General features: G+C 36.6%; 1 protein-coding gene across 7 annotated transcripts in view; it reads left to right on the top strand.

The window, feature by feature from the left end:
- LOC115232426 (guanine nucleotide exchange protein SMCR8) overlaps positions 1 to 22,219 on the top strand; it is an 81,477-nt gene that overhangs the window by 24,771 nt on the left and 34,487 nt on the right. For all 7 annotated transcript variants that reach the window (XM_036514321.1, XM_036514315.1, XM_036514306.1 and 4 more), the window contains 7 exons: positions 3,497 to 3,645; positions 7,557 to 8,130; positions 8,980 to 9,038; positions 9,703 to 9,816; positions 12,607 to 12,664; positions 17,398 to 17,464; positions 19,762 to 19,855. In XM_036514321.1, the coding sequence (XP_036370214.1) occupies positions 3,497 to 3,645; positions 7,557 to 8,130; positions 8,980 to 9,038; positions 9,703 to 9,816; positions 12,607 to 12,664; positions 17,398 to 17,464; positions 19,762 to 19,855 (1,115 nt within the window). The remainder of the gene's footprint in view (positions 1 to 3,496; positions 3,646 to 7,556; positions 8,131 to 8,979; positions 9,039 to 9,702; positions 9,817 to 12,606; positions 12,665 to 17,397; positions 17,465 to 19,761; positions 19,856 to 22,219) is intronic.

The raw sequence follows: 22,219 nt of genomic DNA, 5'->3' as shown, positions 1-22,219 counted from the left end.
ACTGGCTCTCACGCTGATGGTATCTAAAAAGCACCATCCAAACATGGTTGATGCCAACCCATGCCGGTGGCACGTAAAAAGCACCATCCAGATGTGGCTGATGCCAGTTCCCCCTGGCTGGCTTCCGTGCTGGTGGCATGTAAAAAATGCCATCCGAATGTGGCCGATGCCAGTATCCCCTGACTGGCTGCCATGTCGGTGCACATAAAAAGCACTATCAAAACATGGTCGATGCCAGAACCACCTGACTGACCCCTGTGCTGGTGGCACTTAAAAAGCACCATCTGAATGTGGCCAATGTCAGTACCTTCTGACTGGCTCCCATGCCGGTGGCATGTAAAAAGCACCCACTACACTCTCAGAGTGGTTGGTGTTAGGAAAGGCATCCAGCTGTAGAAACATTGCCAGATCAAATTGGAGCCTAGTGCAGCCGCTGACTCTCCGGACCTCAGTCATACTGTCCAACCCATGCCAGCATGGAAAACGGACATTAAACGGACGTGATGATAGGGATGATTTTAAGATTGAAATTTAGGAGATATGGCTTTTTTTGTGTTAAAAATGATATCGGCTTTTTTTTTTATTTCTCTTTTCTGTTGTATTAGAATTTATTTCATGCTTATGTAAAAGTAAACTCATCAGTTTGGTCAAGTGTGATTGTGCATGCTACAGGTAGTGTGTAATACTTTACAACATGCCTCCTGGTTGAATGGTTGGGGAGTAAACTGGCTAACACCACCCAACAAAGTTGTTAAAGAGCAGAAGGACCTCTTACAGAGAATCCAGTGACTAACTACACTTGGAGAGGAGGTACAACATAATGACACTGTAAGACTTGAGTACTATTCTGGATTGGTAAAAGATTATTGGTTGATGACTGGTAACAATGGAAGAGATTATGTGTGTCTTTCTGTAAACTTACAGCTTCCCTAGGCTATTGGTTTGGATTGAAACCTGTAAATAGCAATATGTGCAGACAGTGTTAAACACAAGAGTTTGGAAAGACTTGTGATAGTCTGCTTCAACAAAAATCAGTGTAGTAGTCTATATTGAAGAAGGTTTACATAAAGCCATTTGTTTTTGTTTGTTTATGTTTTGAATGAGCAAATGCAGTGAATAAAAATTAGAATCTAAAGTTGGAGAAAATTGGAGGTGATCTGAAATGGCAAAAAACATTTTTTCTCAGCAATATGGAATTTTGCTTAAGATGAAGCATTTTCATCTTCTCTTGACTTTTGACTATTAATTAAATTTTATCAGTTGAAAATAACTGTTTTTGAATTAGTTTAGTTTGTATCTGTTTAATAACATTAAGGTTATAACTGGGGTTTATAAAATAGTGGCAACTAATTTGAGATTTCAAGAGAGAGAGAGAGAGAGAGAGGAGGAGGATAATAGCTAGAACTTATCCAGTATTTTGATTATTGCACAAAAACTGAGGAATTGGAAAACAATGAAAGCATTGGACCACCAAAGTAAGCATTCTCAAAATATTTAACAAGTTCATTTCACATCTAGAAATGCTGGCAAACAAATTCAATGACATATTTTGGATTTCAAACTTTAGAAGACAAAAGATGAAGAGCTAGAATTAACAATGAAAACAAACTCAAAAATTCCAAAGCAGAAAATCCAGACAGTTTAATTATATCATGTGAAGAATATTAGCAAGCTTGGTATCATGTACTTTCACTAAAAAACTGCAAAATCCCAGCAATTTTGAAGATTTTGTCTATCATCTTTCTTGTGAAGTCTAACAAAGTTGTTACTGACTCAACATTATACAGACCAGTATCTCTTTACAAATTGTAAAAGTTTTTGAAAGTGCCTTTCACTAACAATCAGTGTCCATCTAACTCTCCAAGACCACTAGTACAAGTTCAAATGTCAACACTTTACAACTTGAGCATTTCTGCAGCTCTTAATATATATTGCAGTTGGATTTGTCCAAAACAAACAGTCTACAATGCATTTATCTGTAGCACAATACTTAACAATGTGATGAATTATAAGAACCATCAGAGTATGGGACAAAATTCCTTGATTTGTTTTGGCTCTCTGTTCAGATCCACCAAGCTCAACTTTGCCTTTCATATTTTGGGGGTTGATTAAATAAGTTCCAATCCAGGGCAATAGATTAATGGAATTGTTAGAGTACCGGGTGAGATGCCTTGCACTTATTCTGGCTCTATGTTCTTAGTTCATGAGTGGTAGGCTTAAACTGTTGACAGTTTAACACCACCACCTTTCTTGGGTATCATTAGTGAAGTTCACTTTGTTGCAAGTATTTGAGCCAGCTGAAAACCAAGTTCCAAGGACAAAATATCTAAGAATGGAACCATGAAACTTCAGGGTTTCACAGAGGAGCTGGACGTTTCCTTTATTCTTTGACTTCTTTTTTGTTAGTTGAGTTTTTGTCTCCAAAGCATTCAGTCTCATTAGCTGTGCTAATGATTTTGTAGTTTCAGTTTCAAAATCTGATCCAAACATGATCACTACTATATTGAGCTACTACTTGCCAAACATTATTGACTTTTATGTGATAGAGGATTGTGACCTTCAACACTTGAATCAAGAAACTTTGTTCACACCTCACAATACCCATTTCCATTATGTTCAAGTTCACCACATATTAAGTCACCACATTATAGAAGAATGACGGCCTGTGTTCAACAAAGAAATAATACTTTTAAATCATTGACTATCAGTACTTGGCAACAAGATAAATTCACAATTTCAGTAATCTATAAAGCAATTGGCTGGCTAATTCTTGATTATGCAAGCCCAGTGTGGACCCATTAGCATCAGGTATGCCTGTTTTCTATGCTGGCATAGTTTGGTCTGGTCTTCACAGTTTGAGTCATATCCAAAGTTACAAGGCATGCACTGGCACAGCTGTGCTCTTGTTTTTGGCACAATGCTCAATGATCATCACTGTCATATAGATTCAGGAATCACCAACATGTCTTGATTGCAAAGCATGTTCCATGATATCACTCTTTTCTTCTACTTCACAGTTGATGCTATTAATTTATAGAACAACCCCATGAAAATTGTAGAGTGGTTTGGGCTTGAATTGCAATATTAAACTTATATTGGGGCAACCAGAATAAGAACTACAACAACAGTAAAGTTGGTATGACTGTTCTTCCCTGAGTAATCAAACAAGATAATTCACTCACATACATGTATGTTAATAAAACTTCTCTCCATAAACACTCACATGCTATCCTGTTTTCATTTATGCTCCCATTAGTTCATTGTTTCACTGCCAGAGCGCTTCTATTTAATATTCAAGCAGTTCTTTGAACTTGGGAGGCATTCTTCTTTTTGTTTTAAAAAACATCTGCAACTTTCAAAATTGGAAGTCCATGGAAGTGAAAACAGAAAGATTTGATAAAAGAAATTTGTTTTTGAGACATCTTTTGTAACCGAAGACAGTCTTTGTAAAATTAAATTATTTCTGTTATTTTTCTTTCTTTTGCCTTTCTTTCAGACTGCTTGAATCAAAAGTCAGATGGTTGTTCTGTTATTACGAATGATAACACTGCCTCTGCATCAGATACACCAACAGTCACTGTGCAAAGTCTTGAATATCTTAGACAAGAAACTTTAAACATTTTGGAAGCCTTAGAAGAATATAAGGTAAATTGAAAACTTTGTTTTATATTCCTATATAAAGAAGAGCAATGCTATAATTTCTAGTTATTGTATTTGTTAGTCACCAGTGCATAGCTACTGTTATTGGTTCTTTTCAAATAAATCACATATAGTGACAATTAGAATGTACTATTGTGAAGGAAAAAACAAATGTATATCCATGACTACAATCATCATTATCGTTGTCATGATCATGATGATGATGATCATGTGTTGTTTTTTTTCTATGCTGACATGAGTTTGATGGGTTGTCATGGGTTGAATCAATTCTTGTTTGAAGTTACTGTGCTCTTAGATGCGTGTTGTATAAGTGAGAGAATAGAGGATGAGTGAAGCTAGGACATCCTTCACTAACCCTGTTTTAGCTTTTTGTTTGCCATGCATGTACAGATTTCATCACATGCCGGGGGAAAAATTAGAAGTGGTTGATAGCTTCCGCTACCTAGGCAACCAAGTCTGTAGTGGGGGTGGTTGTTCTGAAAGTGTAGCAGCTAGAATAAGAATAGCCTGGGGAAAGTTCAGGGAGATCCTACCTCTGCTGGCAACTAAGGGCCTTTCCCTCAGGATGACAGGTAGATGTATGTTAGTTAGTTAATTTGGCTCAAAAGCAAATAGCAAGGCCATGTAGGGGGACATGGAGTTAAGTACAGGGTGGTGTTCATGTAAAGAGTTCAGGCCACTTGAGGTCCAGGGAGGCTTTGAACAAAGCGGTCGTCAGCATCTTCACCATCTCGTCTGGCAGCTTGTTCCACGGATCCGCAACCCGGACGGAGAAAGCTCCTCTCCTTCGATTGAGATGAAATCGTCGCAGGTAGAGCTTTTCGGAATGACCCCGCAGCCGACGCTCCGGAGCAGGAGTGAAGAACAGCTCTTTCGAGAGGTTACACTTCCCGCTTATGATGTTGTGGGCGAGAATGAGATCACCACAGCGGCGGCGTTTTTCAAGAGAATAAAGGTCGAGCGTCCTCAGCCTTTCTTCGTAGGACAAATTTTTGAGACCATGAACCATGCGGGTAGCCAGCCTCTGGACTCTTTCGAGATGCTGTATGTCTTTGAGGAGATAAGGAGAAGAGGCTTGAATCCCATACTCCAATATGGGTCTCACCAGCATGACATAGAGTGGTAGGAATATGGCTGCTGTGAGCATTCCGAATGACCGTCGAATCAAAAACAGAATTCCGCGCGCTTTGTTGGCAGCATGGATGCACTGGGCCGAAGGCGAAAAGGAGGAATCCACCAAGATACCCAGGTCCTTTACCTGATCGGTCCTCTCCAGCAGCAGACGACCCGGCTCGAAATCAAGTTGAGTTGCAGGAGTAGAGCCGACAGGCAGATGACAGCACTTTGACACGTTCAGACACAGGTCCCAATCGTTAGACAATGCATGTGTGTGAACTGCCATGCTACACGGCACTGAAACATGGGCCGTGACTGCTGAGGACATGCATAGGCTTGAAAGAAACGGAGCTAGTAAGACCTGCTGGATGTGTAATGTCAGTGTGAGCGCCTTGAGAGAAAAGTTGGACATAAGAAGCATCAAATGTGGTGTGCAAGAGAGATAACTACGTTGGTATGGTTATGTGTTACATATAGATGAGGACAGATATGTGAGGAAGTGCCACACCCTAACTATGGAAGGAACCTGTGGAAGAGGTAGACCCAGGAAGACATGGGATGAGGTGGTGAAGAATGACCTTCGAACATTGGCTCTCATGGAGGCAATGACAGGAGACTGAGATCTCTGGAAATATGCTGTGACTGAGGAGACCCGGCAACTAAAAGTACCCTTGATGCGTCAGGCGATAGATATGCTTGAGAAGACCCTTTGAATCAAGTAAAACTAAAATTGTAGCTGTGGTCACTTCCTCCTGACTGGCTTCCATGCCGGTGGCACATAAAAATGCACCATTCAAGTGTGGTTGATCCAGGTTTGTCTGACTGGCTCCCGTGCTGTGTGGCACATAAAAAGCACCATCTGAACGTGGCTGATGCCAGGCCTCCTGACTGGCTCCTGTGCCAGTGGTATGTAAAAAAACACTATCTGAATGCAATCAATGCCAGGCCCACCTGACTGGCTCCTGTGCTCGTGGCACATAAAAAGCACCCACTACACTCTCAGAGTGGTTGGCATTAGGAAGGGCATCCAGCTGTAGAAACATTGCCAGATCAGATTGGAGCCTGGTGCAGCCACTGGTTTTCGAGACCTCAGTCAAACTGTCCAACCCTTGCCAGCATGGAAAACGGACATTAAACGATGATGATGAAGTACAATTTGCCAGTTGTTGCAGCCCTTTATGCTGTTTTCAGGAATCTGAACTTCATGAGATCCTTCTTCAACACTTTGTCCCATGCCTTTCTAGGTTTCCCTCTTCCACAAGTTCCATCCACTTTGAGTATCTGGCACTTTTTTATACTGCTGTTTCCATCTATATGCATAACACACCTATACCAGCACAGACATCTCTCTTGCTCACTCATGTAATTCTTCTTATAGTCAGCTTTTCTTTCAGCTCAATTGCTCTCTATCATTCATGCACACTGATATTACATAGCCAGTGAAGCATCATTTGGTACAGGCATGGCTGTGAGGTTAAGAAGCTTATTTCTCAATCAAGTAGTCTTGGGTTTACTTGTATTGTGCTGCCCCTTAACAAAGTGTCTTGCTACTATGGCCTGGGCCCACAAAACACTTGTGAGTGGATCTGGTAGAAACTGAAAGAAGCCTCTCATATGTGTGTGTTGCCCTTGTCTTGATATCATGTGATAATTGTAAATGAGCAAAGCCATCAGTCAAGTGTTGTTGTTCGTTTTATGTCTAAGAAGAAAAACGGGTCTTGTTTGGAAATAGATGAAAGTTGGTGACAGAAAGCATGAAAATTTGCTTTGACATTCTGTCTGACCCATTGCAGGCATGAAAAAGTAGACATTAAATGGTGATGATACACACACACACACACACACACAACCACAATCAATTAAATTACAATAACAGCACATGGTAAAACTTATACAATACACTAATAGCATGACTACATTAACAATATCTATGGAAACAGAAGCTCACCTTGTACATTGTTGTCTTTTTCTGTACTTCTGATCACTGCCTGAAATTTAGAAATTTGAGCATCCAAACTCTAATCATAGACCAAAATCTGATTAATCAGAGCTGACATAAAGACTACACTAAAATAAGGCAACTCTTACATATTAAAAGCTTTGGTAGCTTTTATATTATTCATTAATTTTATTTAACTTTTGTTCTTAACATTCACCACTCCAAACATGACCTTTTCGAGTCTTTCTTTGCAAGGAACATAACCAAAGTGTCTATTATAACTATTTCCTATAGAATAACTATTTCTTGTAGAAGCATAATTCGTCCTTTTTTAATGAAAATATCTTGCCTTTCTAATGGTTGAGGAGCTCCTAATATAAGGACCACATACTGAAAAGATCAGTTTTCCTTTTACAGATAAACATAGGGTAGTTTCATAAGCAGTACAGTTGAGCTGACTGTTATGAAATAGTCGTCTGAAGAAGCCATAAGATTAGCTACAAAATTAGTTGGTTTATGTTTTTAGAGATGACACTTTCACTTTGAAAATGATATGCTGGCAATTCTAGATCTGTAAAATGTAACATTGTGGAGTTTGGAATTAAGGATTTAACAATAAGTAGTCATCCAGTCATTTTCCCTCGATAAAAATATAATTCTCTGTTGCTGTTCTCTCTTAACTTTCTTGTGTCCTTTCTATCAATATTTAGTTTAAATATACAAATGCATTCTTTGAATTGTTCTAGTTTAATCATTAATTAACTGATTTTATTTTTAATAGTTCAATGTCTGAGTAATTATTATAATGAGGTCTCTAATGAAACTCTTATTTTAATTTCAGCCTGAATTATTTAATGATTACGCAGCATACAGAACTAAAGCTAATGTGAAATATAATCCAACATGTAAAGATAGCAGCCATACAGATGATAGTCGAGAAGATGGACCAGTAGCTTTAGCAGTTCAGTCAACTATTGACAGTGATCAGTTAGCAAATCATCATAATGTTAATCATGATGGTGTTGGTGATGATAAAAGCTGTAATGACTCAAATATCAACAAAAATAATAAAATATCTAAAGATGTTTCAACTAATGTTGAACATGACAAACATATCCCCAATAACTTAACATCAAGTCATCAATTTCATCGGGGTCGTATGAAATCAAAACATAAAGACCCTCCTATTGATGAACAGTATGTTGTAGTAAACAATGTTGACAGGTCATTTTCCTGTTCTGATATTTCCTCATGTGAACATTTATCAAAGGAAGCTAGCAACAGATCAGAGAGCTCAAGCCAATCATCGGAATCCGTCGTACCATGTTCCAGTGAATCGGAATTTTCATTTGCGTCTTCAAGTTCTTTCCAGCAGGATAATTCTTCTCATGAAGACTCTTCTTCAGTTATATTGGGTCAGTTTGTTTATTTATAAATTTAATCCAAATGTACATGAATTAAGATTATTCAAGAAACACTGTCAAAGTAGTTGAAGAGGTGACTTATTAGTGATAAGCTTAAATTAACGTAAAAGGAGGCTTACTTGATTTACAATATGAAAAAATAGTATTTCCTCCTTATTCATGTTGAAGGGATCTTGCCATAAAACATGAGCTCCTAAGACATGCTGATTTCTGAACTTTGTATATGTATCAACTTGTGTCAGCTTATAAAATTATGGGGATTTTTTCCCTTCATTTTAATATTTATTGTCTTTTCACGGTGGCACGTAAAAAGCACCATCCGATCGTGGCCGTTGCCAGCCTTGCCTGGCCTCCGTGCCGGTGGCACGTAAAAAGCACCCACTACACTCATGGAGTGGTTGGCATTAGGAAGGGCATTCAGCCGTAGAAACATTGCCAGATCAGACTGGGCCTGGTGCAGCCTTCTGGCTTCTCAGACCCCATTTGAACCGTCCAACCCATGCCAGCAGGGAAAGCGGATGCTAAACGATGATGATGATAATCAATTACTAACATTTTTGCAAAAATCTTCATTATCAAATTATTAACTATAGAATCACACTTCCCCCACCTCCCAACACTTGAACTTATCCAATCCATAACTGAATGAGTATATCTAATTTTTTATAAGAACTTGAGGGAAATCAAGTCTTAATCTTTATCAAAGTATCTGCATCTTCTGCTGGGAAATTGGTAAAAAATGTTTTGTCCCTCTTAGCTAATACTGCTACAGCAAGTAACCTTAACACTCAACAATGTAATGGGTTTCATTAATGCTTGTTCTTATTTGCCATTTAACAGACCGCAAATCTGACAAAACCAGTCACCTATTTTTGATTGATTACCCTTCAAACTACAAGGTAAATAATTTGTCTTACTCTAGAAATCAACTTTATTTTTATACTTACTGTAAGACTATGTATTTTAAGAATTATGCATATTATCTTTATATAGATGTGTCTCTTTGTTATTTAACATTAATTACATGAAAGATAATAGTTAATGTGTTGATAAAATGCTTAACAGCATTTCTTTTGGCTCTTTCTGTTCTGTCTTCAAATTTTGTCAAAGTCAACTTTGCTTTTCATCACTTTGAAGTCAATGAAATAAGTACTAGTTGAGCATTGGGGTCAATTAATTGACGAGCCTCTTCCCCCAAAATTTCTGGCTTTGTGCTGTAGTAGAAAGGATTATTTTATAATTATCCTTGTCTGTCAAGTACAACTCCATCTGAAACTGTGAGTTGAAACTAAAATACCTACAAAATGGAAGAGTCATTAGCACTTAAACTTAAATTCATTTATTTCTTAATGTGTCCAGATTTTCACTGCCTTACTGCAACCTTGACACTAATATATTAAACAAGCTCAACTTATCATGAATCATTTGTTAACATCTTTACCAGTGTGAGATGGTTTAGAGGATAAGACATTTGAATTGGTAAAATGATTTACTATTAGATGTCATTTTGTTTTGTTTTGCTAATAGCTTATATAAAATCAGTATTACCTTTCTTTTATTCAGCCTAAATTATATAAGCCCCCCAGTCGAAAACGGTTTGAATTCATGCTGCGTAAATTAGAATTGATGTGCCTCAATAGATATGATCATTGGAAGCAGTTAGAATCAATACACCAGGTAGGTTGATGCTTAATTTATTTCTGTTTCTTGCAGTATTATTTTTATTTAACTGTAACACTTCTACATATTATCATTGATCATTTCTATAATTCATTTAGCATTATAGCTTACTAATCTTTAATCAGTAAACTTTTGTTAACAACAGATATGACTGTTATTTTTCCAAGTTTGTATGAGTTACAAAGGACTACATATTATAGGCTTTTGTCTTCTCCTTTGTGAGGTTCAGCTTCTTGAGGCCATCTTTCACCATATCTTCCCAGGTTTCCTTTGGTCTTCATCTTCTACAAGTTCCTGTCACTTGACTTATTTGGCACTTACCCATCAATCAGCCTCCACATGCTCATATAACATAAGCCTTTTCTCTTACAAACCAAATGTAATTCTTTTTATACCCATTTATTTTCTCAGCTCATTTGTGCTTTATCATCCTTATGCACTAACATATCACATCCAGCAAAGCCTGCTTGCTTCATTTCTCTCCAGTCTTCATACATCCATATTCAATCCCCATGTTTCACAATTATGCAATATTGCACTTTGCAACATTTATCTTCAGATACCTAAATCATCTTGGTAATCGAAGCTATCAACTACTTCTCTGAAACTTACAAGCTTGTAAAAATTTATTTCACAATTTTTCTTGCTGCTAACTTCTCCTGTACCTCTGCTACATATGAAATATTCCCTCTTCGTCAGCCTGTCTGTAATCCCACTACACCTCTTGTGTCATCATGCCTTACATTTAGTACTTACAGAATTCTTGTCTAGTCTTTTTCTGCATATTGAGCACAGCCATTTTATAGATGGCACTAGAGGTCTCTCTTCTATCCTCCTAAAACTTGTCTTTGTTAGGTTTACTTTAGGGCCTCTCAGTTTTAGGTTTTACTTACACATTTAGAATTTCTTTTAAATTTTTGCTGAATTTAGCTGACAATTAGCTTATTTGTAAACAGTTCTCGTTAATAACCAGTTTTAAACTCTTCTGATATGACCTTTAGATCTATAATGAACTGTAGAGGGCTGAGAACCAATCCCTGATACACATCTACTCTCACTAAACTTGTTGCTAACTCTCACATTGTTGATGGTATCCTTGTGCATGACTTGCATGGCTCTCATGAGCCATTTATTTTCACATAGCTTTCTTAGTAATCATAACCCTATAGAGTGTGGTACTCTGTCAAAGGTCTTCTCCAGGTCAACAAATGCTAGGTGTAGGGGATTACTTTTAACTAAGACTTTCCCTGTTGTTGCCTCACTAGGAAGAGAACATCAGTGGCACCTTATTCTGGCACAAACCCAAATTGCATCTCATCTAAATTGATTCTCTTCCTAATTAGTTGTGCTAAAACTCATTACTCTCATAATTTGATCAATCATTTTTATACTTATGAAGGTGATTGTTTCTAGCTTATCTACTGTTATACTATTCATTGGGTATGACATTTCCCTGTACTATCTGATTGACTTTATGAATGACTAGTATATGTCCTACTTCACCATATATTTTCAGAATCTCAGCACCTATACTTTGCTTTCAATTGTATAGCTGTGAACCTTAATAGCTAATCCCTTTGTTGAGTGGTGTTGGGGTAATTCCTCTCCCTCATGTTCTTCACATTCAGCAATCTCTAATAGTAACTTTCCATTTCCATGCCACTTTCTTCTCAGAATCAGTTATGGCAAATGCACCACTATTGTTCCATATGATTTTTTTCCCTCAAAAACACTTCATTTACACTAACACACTGATTTGCTCTGGAAAACTACATGCCTTTGATGATATTTGTCAAGATAAAGGGTGATGACCCCGACAGCACTACTGGCTAGGTATGTTTTCTCAATGGAATAGACTATCTAGTTCATTTTCCATGCTGAACGAGTTGGTTGACCATGTCTCACTTATACACTCCATTTTTTGCATGGTTTCTTCAATTTGATGCCTTTCCTAATTCTAGCCACTTTATGGAGTTTATCCATAAATGTGTGATATTGCTAATTATCATAATCGAACATTGTAGACGCAGAAATGAGGCAATAATCAGATAGAACCAACAGCTCATGTATATTCAGTATTCTTTACTCTTATTAAGGAGAGAGAGAGCAAGGTAGAAGGAGAAAGCTGAGAGAAGAGAATGATAAAGTTTAATATGATAAATAATAGTATCTTAAATTTGATATAGTGTCTCTGTACTGTTATCCATAAATATCTGTATCTTCAGTTATCAGAATTCACCATAAATACAGAAACAGTGAAATAGGCCAGAGAAAACAGAATAGGTAGCTTGTATGCCTTCATAGCTTAAGACTCTTATGAAATAGAGAGAGAGATCTGCAAACTAATATATTTTGATGTTTTTAGTTATTAATAAAAAGAATTCATATTGTTTTCCAAAGTTCACCTGTATGTCATTCCATAATGTTTGCTGATTTTCACTAATTATTTCAGAGTGCGATCTTATTCTTACTAATTGATTTCATCTATTTCTTCCCATTTTAAAATTATTTTCATCCTTTTGTTTTTTCTCACTTCAAACCCTTTCTTTTTGAGTAGGATATTTAATTGTTAGATTAAATACACTACAAATTTCAATTCTGTCCCTCTACATTCTTGTTCTGATGTGAGAGATGATTGTTGTTGTTGCTGCTGCATCGGTAATAGTAGTAGTACCATCTAACATTCTCTAATACATTAAATGATAATCACAATATTCTAGTAAAATCTCGAAAATTCTCTTCTTCATTTTACTTGACTATTTATAGACCTTCTCTCTTTTATTCCAGTATTATAGCCAAGACTTAGCCATCTTGAAAATGCATCAATGGGAAAAAAATCTAACTGGTAAATTTCCTTATAACTTTATTTAACGCATGTTTTTGAAATTGGTTAGCTTTTTAAATCCCTCATACTAAATTTGGTGCTCAGTACTTTTCCTGTAGAACTACACTCATCTAGAACTCTCTTGTTGGTTAGACAATACATACTGCATCAGCCTCACTGAGTTGTCCCCTACCCTTATTCCACAGACTAACAAATACAAAGATGAAAATGGGAGTTGTAACATATTTTTCCTTTGAGCTTTTGATTTCATTCATGATTGAAAACTGTGGTTCAAATTCAGTATGTCTAGACATGCTATGACACTCACTATAAATATATTATTTATTATTATTATTTTATATAGTGCGTTGTGTAAGGTATAGCAGAGATTATTAAACTAAAAGCAGTATAGTTCTACTTACTTCGAGGATATAGTTAATGTTAGTGGTACACCTACTAAAAGTGTATTTTTGTGTCTGGGGAGAGTCATGTGCATATGTATACACATACTTATGCATGCATGCATGTATGTATGCATATATATATATGTATGTCTATATGTATTCTGCATATTTATGTATGTGTGTGTATTTGTGTGTGTACCTCTGTCTCCTTGTGTGTGTGTTTGAGCATGTCTATGTGTATATGTTTGTCTGACTATATACATACGTCTGTTATGTACAGATGTGTGTCTCCATATGTGTTCTTGTGTGTGTGTGTGTGTGGATGTGTTTATATGGTCATGTGTTTCCCCCTCCTTTTGTGTGCGTGTATGTGTGCTCGTCTGCCCATATTACCTATGTACCTATCTATCTTCTACTTACCTATCTGTTTACCAACATATCCATTTACTTACCCATATATATATATATTTCCTTATATTACAGCCTGCTAACAAATCTACTGTATACGTATAAACTGTGGGTATTGGAGTATCACTGCCTTCTATGTGTATCTCCTATTTAGTATGGGGGGATGTTTTATTTATGAGGATATACTCCTGTACTTGTTCGAGTGTTGGCTCCTTTGGGTGCTTGGATAAAATATGTATGTGAAGTTGACCCAGTGTGCCTCCATGTTAGTCTTTGGCATTTTGGTAGAGTATGGAGGACTGATTTTTGTTGTCAGATTGTCTCAAAAGTTTATTCAATCTCTCTGCAATGCTTCTAGATGTCTCACCAATGTATGTCACGTTCTTGTCTTAACAAGCACCCTCTATGCACCTTACGCAGTAGACTACATTTCTAGTTCTATAGTTAATACCAGGATTAATCTTACATATCATGCAGTTCTCAAAGGGGTTTGTCCTACATAACTGTAATCTGATGGAGCTCCCTGGCTTTTCAATGATCTTAATGTTGAGTTTGGTCTCCTTCATAGCTTTCCTAAATCATTAGGCTAGTACTCCATGGGCTGTGGCTTCTACAAACATCACTCTTTGATATTTTTCAGCCTTGTACCATATGTTCACCATGTTTACTTTGTCACAAACTCTCTGTATCCTATTCCAGTCTTTACCTCTGTGTCTAGGGCAGGCACCACTGGCCTCTTCATGACCTGGTGGGACAGAAAACTTAAACAATCCTTAGCTGAACAAACCACAAGTGTTTTGCTTTGCTGTAGGTACGTAGATGATATTAATATTCTAGTTAGGACAAACTCTAGTAATTGTAATATAGAAACCGAGAGGAGCATAAGGGATAGCATCCACTAACTCCATCCAGCCAAGTATCAAGGTAACTATAGATTACTCCACTAGGCACCCTAACAATAGACTCCCTGTTCTTGTTCCTGAACTTTGATTAGAAACTGTGAATAAGAGAGTGCAGTTCCTTCACTCCTATTACATGAAACCCATAGCTTCTAAATATGTTGTTCACAAAAACTCAGCTTTGTCACACAACATGAAAATCAACATACTGATAGCAGACTTAGTTAGGACTAGCAGTATCGCCCGGCGTTGCTCAGGTTTGTAAGGGAAATAACTATAAAGCATTTTTAGAGTTATAGCCAAAAAATAGCAAAAAAATGATGGTAAATTTTTTTGAGAGTTAAAAAAGGTGGAGTTGCGTCCCCTAGACGGTCTGTGGTTTGGGTTTCTGATTCTCGACCCCATGTCGAATTTATCGATTTTTTTCAGAACTGGGGGAACTTTTCAAAATTTTCGCTGCGTTAGTTTTGAATTATGACATTGGGCTATGTGTGTGTCAAGTTTCATCAGAATCGGTTGAAAGCCGTGGTCAGAGTGAGGGTACGAGAAAACAGACACACAGAAAACGCACAGACAAACTGCCGTTTATATATAGAGAGATAATGAATAATGTGCCCCACCCCACACCTATGCAAACCCTATGAAACGAGGAAACTTGTGCAGAACTTCATGCACTGCATGCAATTCTCTGGATAGGATTCAGGTATACAGGGGAGCTAGAAAGAAGTTAGATAGCATTATATGTAAAGAAACCAGTGGTGCAACGGTAAAGACTTGAATAGGATAGAGTTTGTGACAAAGCAAACACAGTGAACACATGGTACAAGGCTGAAAAATATCAAGGAGTGATGTTTGTAGAAGCCCACAGCCTGTGCAGAACTAGCCCAACAATTTAGGAAAGCTCTGAAGGAGACCAAACTCAACATTAAGATCATTGAAAAGCCATGGAGCTCTATTGGTTCACAGCTATGTAGGATGTACCCCTTTGAGAATACCACATGCACCAATGTGAACCGCATGGTATGTAAGATTAACCCTGTCATTAACTGTAGAACTAGAAATGTAGTCTACAGCATAAGGTGCATGGAGGGTGCTTGTTAAGACAAGAACATGACATACATTGGCGAGACATCTAGAAGCATTGCAGAGAGATTAAATAAACATTTGAGATGATATGACAACAAAAAGCAGTCCTCCATGCTCTACCAAAATGCCAAAGACTAACATGGAGGCACACTGGGTCAACTTCACATACACATTTTATCCAAACACCCAAACGGCCCAACACTCAGACAAATATGACAAATACAGGAGTACATCCTCATAAATGAAACATCCCCCAAACTAAGTAGGAGATACACATAGAAGGCAGTGATACTCCAATACCCACTTGTTAGCAGGCTGTCATGTAAGTGAATATATATATATATTTAGGTAAATGGATATGTAGGTAAACAGGTAGATAAGTAGATAGATAGGTACATAGTTAATAAGGACAGACAAACACACACACACACGCACACACATGCATACACACACAAAAGGAGATGGAAACACATAACCATACACACACACACACACACATGAATATGCAGAATACATACAAACGTACACACATGCATACAATATACACACACACATATTCATACACACATACATACATACATACATACATACATACATACATACATACATACATACTACATACATACATACATACATACATACATACGTGTATACACATGCACACATGTGCACAAACAAACAAAAAGAACACAGTTCTGATAATGGGCAGTCAACAACTGTTGAAGTGGTTGCAAGAAGCAACAAAAATTTTATAAAAGAAAAAATAACTAAGTAAATGAGTGTAAATTGAACTGGTGAGTGTGTTAATTAATAAGGCATTAAAACAGAATGACTCTCCCCAGACAACAAAATATGCTTCAACACACAAATTTACATACAGAATCTTACAAACAAAATACTAAGACGAACTGAAAGTATAGTTGTGTAAGAATGAGATAGAAAATGTTTTAAAGCACTTCTGTTGATAACAGAAACTCTCCATTTGGAAAACCAACAGAGGTTTGTTACGTAACAAAATAAACACTAGTACACTTAATGTCACCTGCATGATAACTTTAATTAATTGCAACTATATCTGTGTCAAAAGGAAATAGTGTTGAGTAATATTTAAGTTAACCAAAGCAAAGGGAGACTACTCAAAAAAAAATTTGAAATTTGAAAAATTAACTCATCAGAATCCTTAATAAATAAAATTGGAAATAGGAAGACAGGAGTGACAGCTCTTGACATTTTCAGCTTATTAGAACTCTTCAGTTAAGCATTCATATATCTTCCAGTTTGATATTGAGAAAAGAGTATATATCTCTACAGTACGTAATGTATGCTATTGAAACAACACAATATAAAGCTTAATGGAGATAATCCAGGATATATAATTTGTTTTAGGTAGAAACATAACTGATAACTCTAACATATAATAAAAACAGAAGATAATTTTTGTAATGTTTTATGCAAAACGTTTGTGGAGACTAAAATATTTCACTTTGTGAAGTTAAGTCTCAATGAATGAAGATGTCATCAAAAGAAACAATTTGTTTCTAATCTAATGATAACATTGTTCTTATACTTAGTGATGAGGGAGAGAACATAATCTGGAATTTTAATAAAAATGGCTTACTTGTAGCTACAAAACTTTTTAAATGTGTAATAAAATAATTCAATTAAAGCAATTTTCTTCAAGAATTGTTGTTGAGAACAGAAAGTTTCAAAATAGATATAAATTTGGTTTTAATCAATACTAATTGATGACCTAAATCAAAATCCATGTCAAAAAGTCTAATGAACAAGTATTAAACTCATAATTATGGTTTTGATTATAAATCAAATCTTAATGGGAATATCATTAAGTCTTAAAAACACAATGTGGATGGTTACTATCAACTAATAATTTGATGATTGCATGTCACTGCATTGTTGGGTTTCTTTCTTGTATTGATATCCTGTTTATGTTTCTTAGAACCAACTTCATCTTTACTAACATTTGGTGGATGTGTTACAAGCAACTTCCTTCATGGAATGCACCGGTAAGAAGTTTCAACTTGCACTTTCTTCTGTTTTATTCATTAATGCTGTGTTTCTAGATTTCAGATTGAATCCATTAAAACACAAAATTTATTTCTACCAGTTTCAGTGAATCGCTATTAAAAAGAGAAAACAGCTGATCATGCAAGATTTCATCATCCTTTTCAGATATTTTACTCTGTTCTCAACTCTTTCAATTCTCTTGATTTTCATCAGTCCTTTCCCCACCCCCAGTCACACATACGCAATGACATTTTTACTGATTGTGTACAATCAGTACAAAAACCTCTCCAATCAAAATTCTCCAAGCGATTATAGTAGTACCAATGAACAAAAAATATTGGATTCATTTACTGTTTTCTTTTTTGTCATTATATTAATTTCTTCTTTTTGCAAATAAAAGTTAGTCCTAGTAAGAATATTGTGTTCTGGGGCTGTGCCACAACTTTAGACCTAAACTCAATCACTAAGAAAGTTATAGTATTAAAAATAAACACTGTATGTGAGTGATGATTTAGCCACATAATTTAAAATATATTCTTTTATTCTTTTACTTGTTTCATTCAGTTGACTACAGCCATGCTGGAGCACTGCTTTTAGTCAAACAAATCAACCCCAGGACTTAATCTTTGTAAGCCTAATACTTATTCTATCGGTCTCTTTTGCCAAACTGCTAAGTCACAGGGACATAAGTACACAAGCATCAGTTGTCAAGTGATGGTGGGAGGACAAACATAAACACACAAATACATATATTTATGTATATACATACACAACAGGCTTCTTTCAGTTTCCATCTACCAAATCCACCCACAAGGCTTTGGTCAATCTGAGGCTATAGGAGAAGACGCTTGCCCAAGGTGCCACACAGTGGGATTGAACCTGGAACCATGGTGCTGGGAAGCAAGCTTCTTACCACATACTCCTGCGCCTATAAATTCTTGTATTTATAGTTCTTTTATGGTGAAATATTGTGAGGAAAACCTTAGCAGCAAGATAAAAAATATGATTTATGTGGTTTGGTTGAGTGATCAATTAATAGAGTAATCTAGGTTGGCAATATAACAATTATTGTAGTTTCTATATTGTATCATCATCATCATTTAGCGTCCGTTTTCCATGCTAGCATGGGTTGGACGGTTCAATTGGGGTCTGTGAAGCCGGAAGGCTTCATCAGGCCCAGTCAGATCTGGCAGTGTTTCTACGGCTGGATGCCCTTCCTAACGCCAACCACTCCGTGAGTGTAGTGGGTGCTTTTTACGTGCCACCCGCACAGGTGCCAGACAGAGTTGGCAAACGGCCACGAATGGATGGTGCTTTTACGTGCCACCGGCACAGGGGCCAGGCGGGGCTGGCAACGGACACGAACAGATGGTGATTTTACGTCCCACCGGCACGGGGGCCAGGCGAGTATTGTATATTGTATATATTACATATGACATATGAACAATTTTGTAACTCTGTAATGAAAGTGGTTTTCATTACAAAAAGATGATACTGATAATTTGTCTTCAGCAGCCATACCTAAGAGCATCAGAATGGTCATACATCTAGGATTTGTATCACAGAAATCCAATATTTTAAACTGTTATTTATTTATTAATCCAAAGAGAAAGTGTTCTGTTGATTACTTTATGCTCTCCTTTTGTTGAGAACTGTGCAAGTTCAGTGCGAAATCTTGGGATGAATCAGAAATAGGAGTTACTAAGATAAGAAGAGATAAAATTATTGCAGAATCATTAAAAGATACAGTGAGAGGACACAACTGACTTGTGGGCCAAGGATTGTTGAGTATTGTTGAATGTAGCATGGCTTTTAAGTTGGATGGAATTTCCCTTGGATGAGGTTGAAGATATAAACAAAGTTTCAGAAAATCTATCAGCTACATTAAATCAAATGGAGTTTGTATTTAATTTTTAAAAATTTACTTGTTAATTCTTACAGTTCTGTATTTAAGAGATGAGGAATTATGTACATTATTTACATTTGATGAATATTTGTCCTCATCTTGTTTGCTGTTAACACAACATTTCGGCTGGTATACCTCCAGCCTTCATCAGGTGTCTTGGGGAAATTCCGAACCTGGGTTCTCATTCCTAAGTTATTTTTCGATGTTGTTATTATTATTATTCAGATCACTGCCTGGAATCGAACTTGGAATCTTGGGGTTAGTAGCCTGTGCTCTTAACCACTACGCCATATGCCCGTGGGCATATTCTTATTTAAATTACTGTATTTCCACTGTATTTTGTTGACTAACCACATAGGTTGACTTAGTGATTACTTTCTTATTTTATAGGTGTTACTGTGAGAAAGAACGTGGAATGCCCAAACATCAACTAATATCAAATCAAATGAAAAAATTATCATTTTCTGAAGATCAACCTGCCCAAGTAGGTAAAATCTCTAATGACAGTTTTTTTTTATTGAGATAATGGGACATATTGGGTAGAGTATTGAGGGTTTATTCCAATGTAGTTTGAGAAGCATCTGAATTATTCCCCTAATATTCATAGTTTCAGTTGTCTGTAAAAGTATTTTAAAAAACATGTATACTTCTTGTTTGTCTTAAAAACCATTTGGATTTTGTAAGGATAACAGGAAGTTTTTCTGTGTCTCTGTGATTTGTTGTTGGCTAATAGCAGCAAGTAGCTATGAGGTTTTCACATCATGTATAATCAATGGCTTTGCTGCAATACTTTTTGCAAAACTACCAAAGTTAGTAGTTGCTTATCTTGAAAATGGGACATTGACATCCATCATGTGTTTGTGTAGATTAGGGTAGATTCCTGCAGATAGAGAAGGAGTCAAAAGTTTGATGAGTATAGGAGCTAACTCTGATTGTTTGCAGGTAGTGGAATATACATCAGAGGTTGAGTTAGTGTGATGAGGAAATTTTTTGAATTTGATAACTATACATTGTAGCAAAACTGGGATCTGGAGAAGAGTTTGGGAAAGAATTTGTTATTAACATATGCAGTTTAGAGTTAGAGGCAAATACGATGGTTTTTATCTCAGTACCTTCCTCTTGGAAAAGACCAGAAGTTTGTGATAATGTAGTCATTCAGTACAAATGCATTCTTTATTTTTCAGATGGTCTTTTGTAGGTGCTACTGATAGGTTGGCACTTTGCTGTGGTAATGTTCATTGACTTCCTCCAGATGTTATAAGTAGTGTTCTTCACTTGTACATCTGCAACTGAACTGTTTGTATGTCTTGCAGTTGTGATCTTTGTGTTAGGATAGTGGAGGAACATAAAAAGGATGGTATCAATCATCTTCTTAGCTATCTCAGAATTTTGGCATTGAGCTGTCATGGCCTGGACATATTGCACTCATTCCACTGTTCTCTCTGTTTCTATATATCAGCAGATTCTGCTCCTCTATACTTCTCATTGCATCTGTGCATCCCAAGTTTGAGACTGGTAGGGCTATTTGTGTGGCTGCTATTTCTCTTCATGTTTTCCATATGCTTGTTGTGCATGTATTTGGGGGTGGTTTTTTATATAGTGGCAGTGATTGTGAGAGTTAAAGCTTGCTGCAAATTGTACCCTCATGTGTCTAGATGATCTGTTGTATTGTTATTTCATTTTGTATGTGGTCTCTGTGCAACCTCTGTACAACATTTCAGTGTTCCTTGTAGCTTATGAGTTGTTGTGAAATACTTATGCCAGCCAGGACTGACATAATCTAATATGGATCTAATGTAGTGTTTGTACACCATTGTTGTTCCTACCTTCTATTGCCAAATATGGGGCTTATAATTTCTCTAATTATATCTGCATTGTACTACTTTCTTCACTGTTTTCTCCTTAGTAAAGAATGAATTGTGAACGTCTGAGTTTAATATTGCCTTATTACTTTCTGGGTAGAAGTGTATTTTTCAGTTTTTGATCCTGCCTTCTTTGTAGCATCTTTTTAAAAAACATCTTATAAGCACATTTGCTTAGTGGCTGCAGTACATGTATGTTATTTGAGGTTGTTAATGTGATAATGGATCATCATCAGCATCATCATTTAATGTCTATTTTCCATGCTGGCATGGGTTGGATAGTTAGACAGGAGCTGACTAAGTCAGGAACTGTACCAGGTTCCATTGTCTGTTTGGAAATGTTTTCTACAGCAGGATACCCTTCCTAACACCAACCTCTTTACTGAGTGTACTGGGTGCTTTTTATGTGGCACCAGCCCCAGTACTTTCTGCTTTACACCAGAACCAGTGCTTTCTACTTGGCACTATCACCAGTGTTTTTTACATGGCACCATCACCAGTCCTTTGTATGTGGTACTTATTGTTGATGATATTTCTGTTTGGTTTTTGTTTTATGTTGATACAAATGTTGGTCATTTTTCTGTTGTTCTGTGATTTATTTTTCACTGTTTCTTTGTTTAGTTTGATACTGTGTTTTATTTCTGTTATATATGGTGTTGGTATATTGTATTTGAGATTGTCTTTGGCTATTAATGAGTTCAATCATTTCATATATGTAATTTGGGGCATATTTATTAGGTTGCTGTGTGGGATGTATTTTTTGGATTCATTTGTAATTACTTAGTTGAATCTGTGTACTGCAGTGGTGTTTATGTTGGTAATTGTGGTGTTGTCAGTTTTGGTTTCACTGGGCTTTTTTGAAACCTGTTAAAGCGTATATGTATATTGTAATGATAGCAAGTAGTTGATAGGAGACATGGCTGATTCTTTGTCATGTGCTTGTAGTTGCTAGGTGTGTGAAGTAGAAGGTGGTATCTGTGGAAGAA

The sequence above is a fragment of the Octopus sinensis genome, linkage group LG2, assembly GCF_006345805.1.
Source record: "Octopus sinensis linkage group LG2, ASM634580v1, whole genome shotgun sequence".
NCBI classification, from domain to species: Eukaryota; Metazoa; Mollusca; class Cephalopoda; order Octopoda; family Octopodidae; genus Octopus; species Octopus sinensis.
This window is presented reverse-complemented; position numbering and strand designations above follow the sequence as displayed.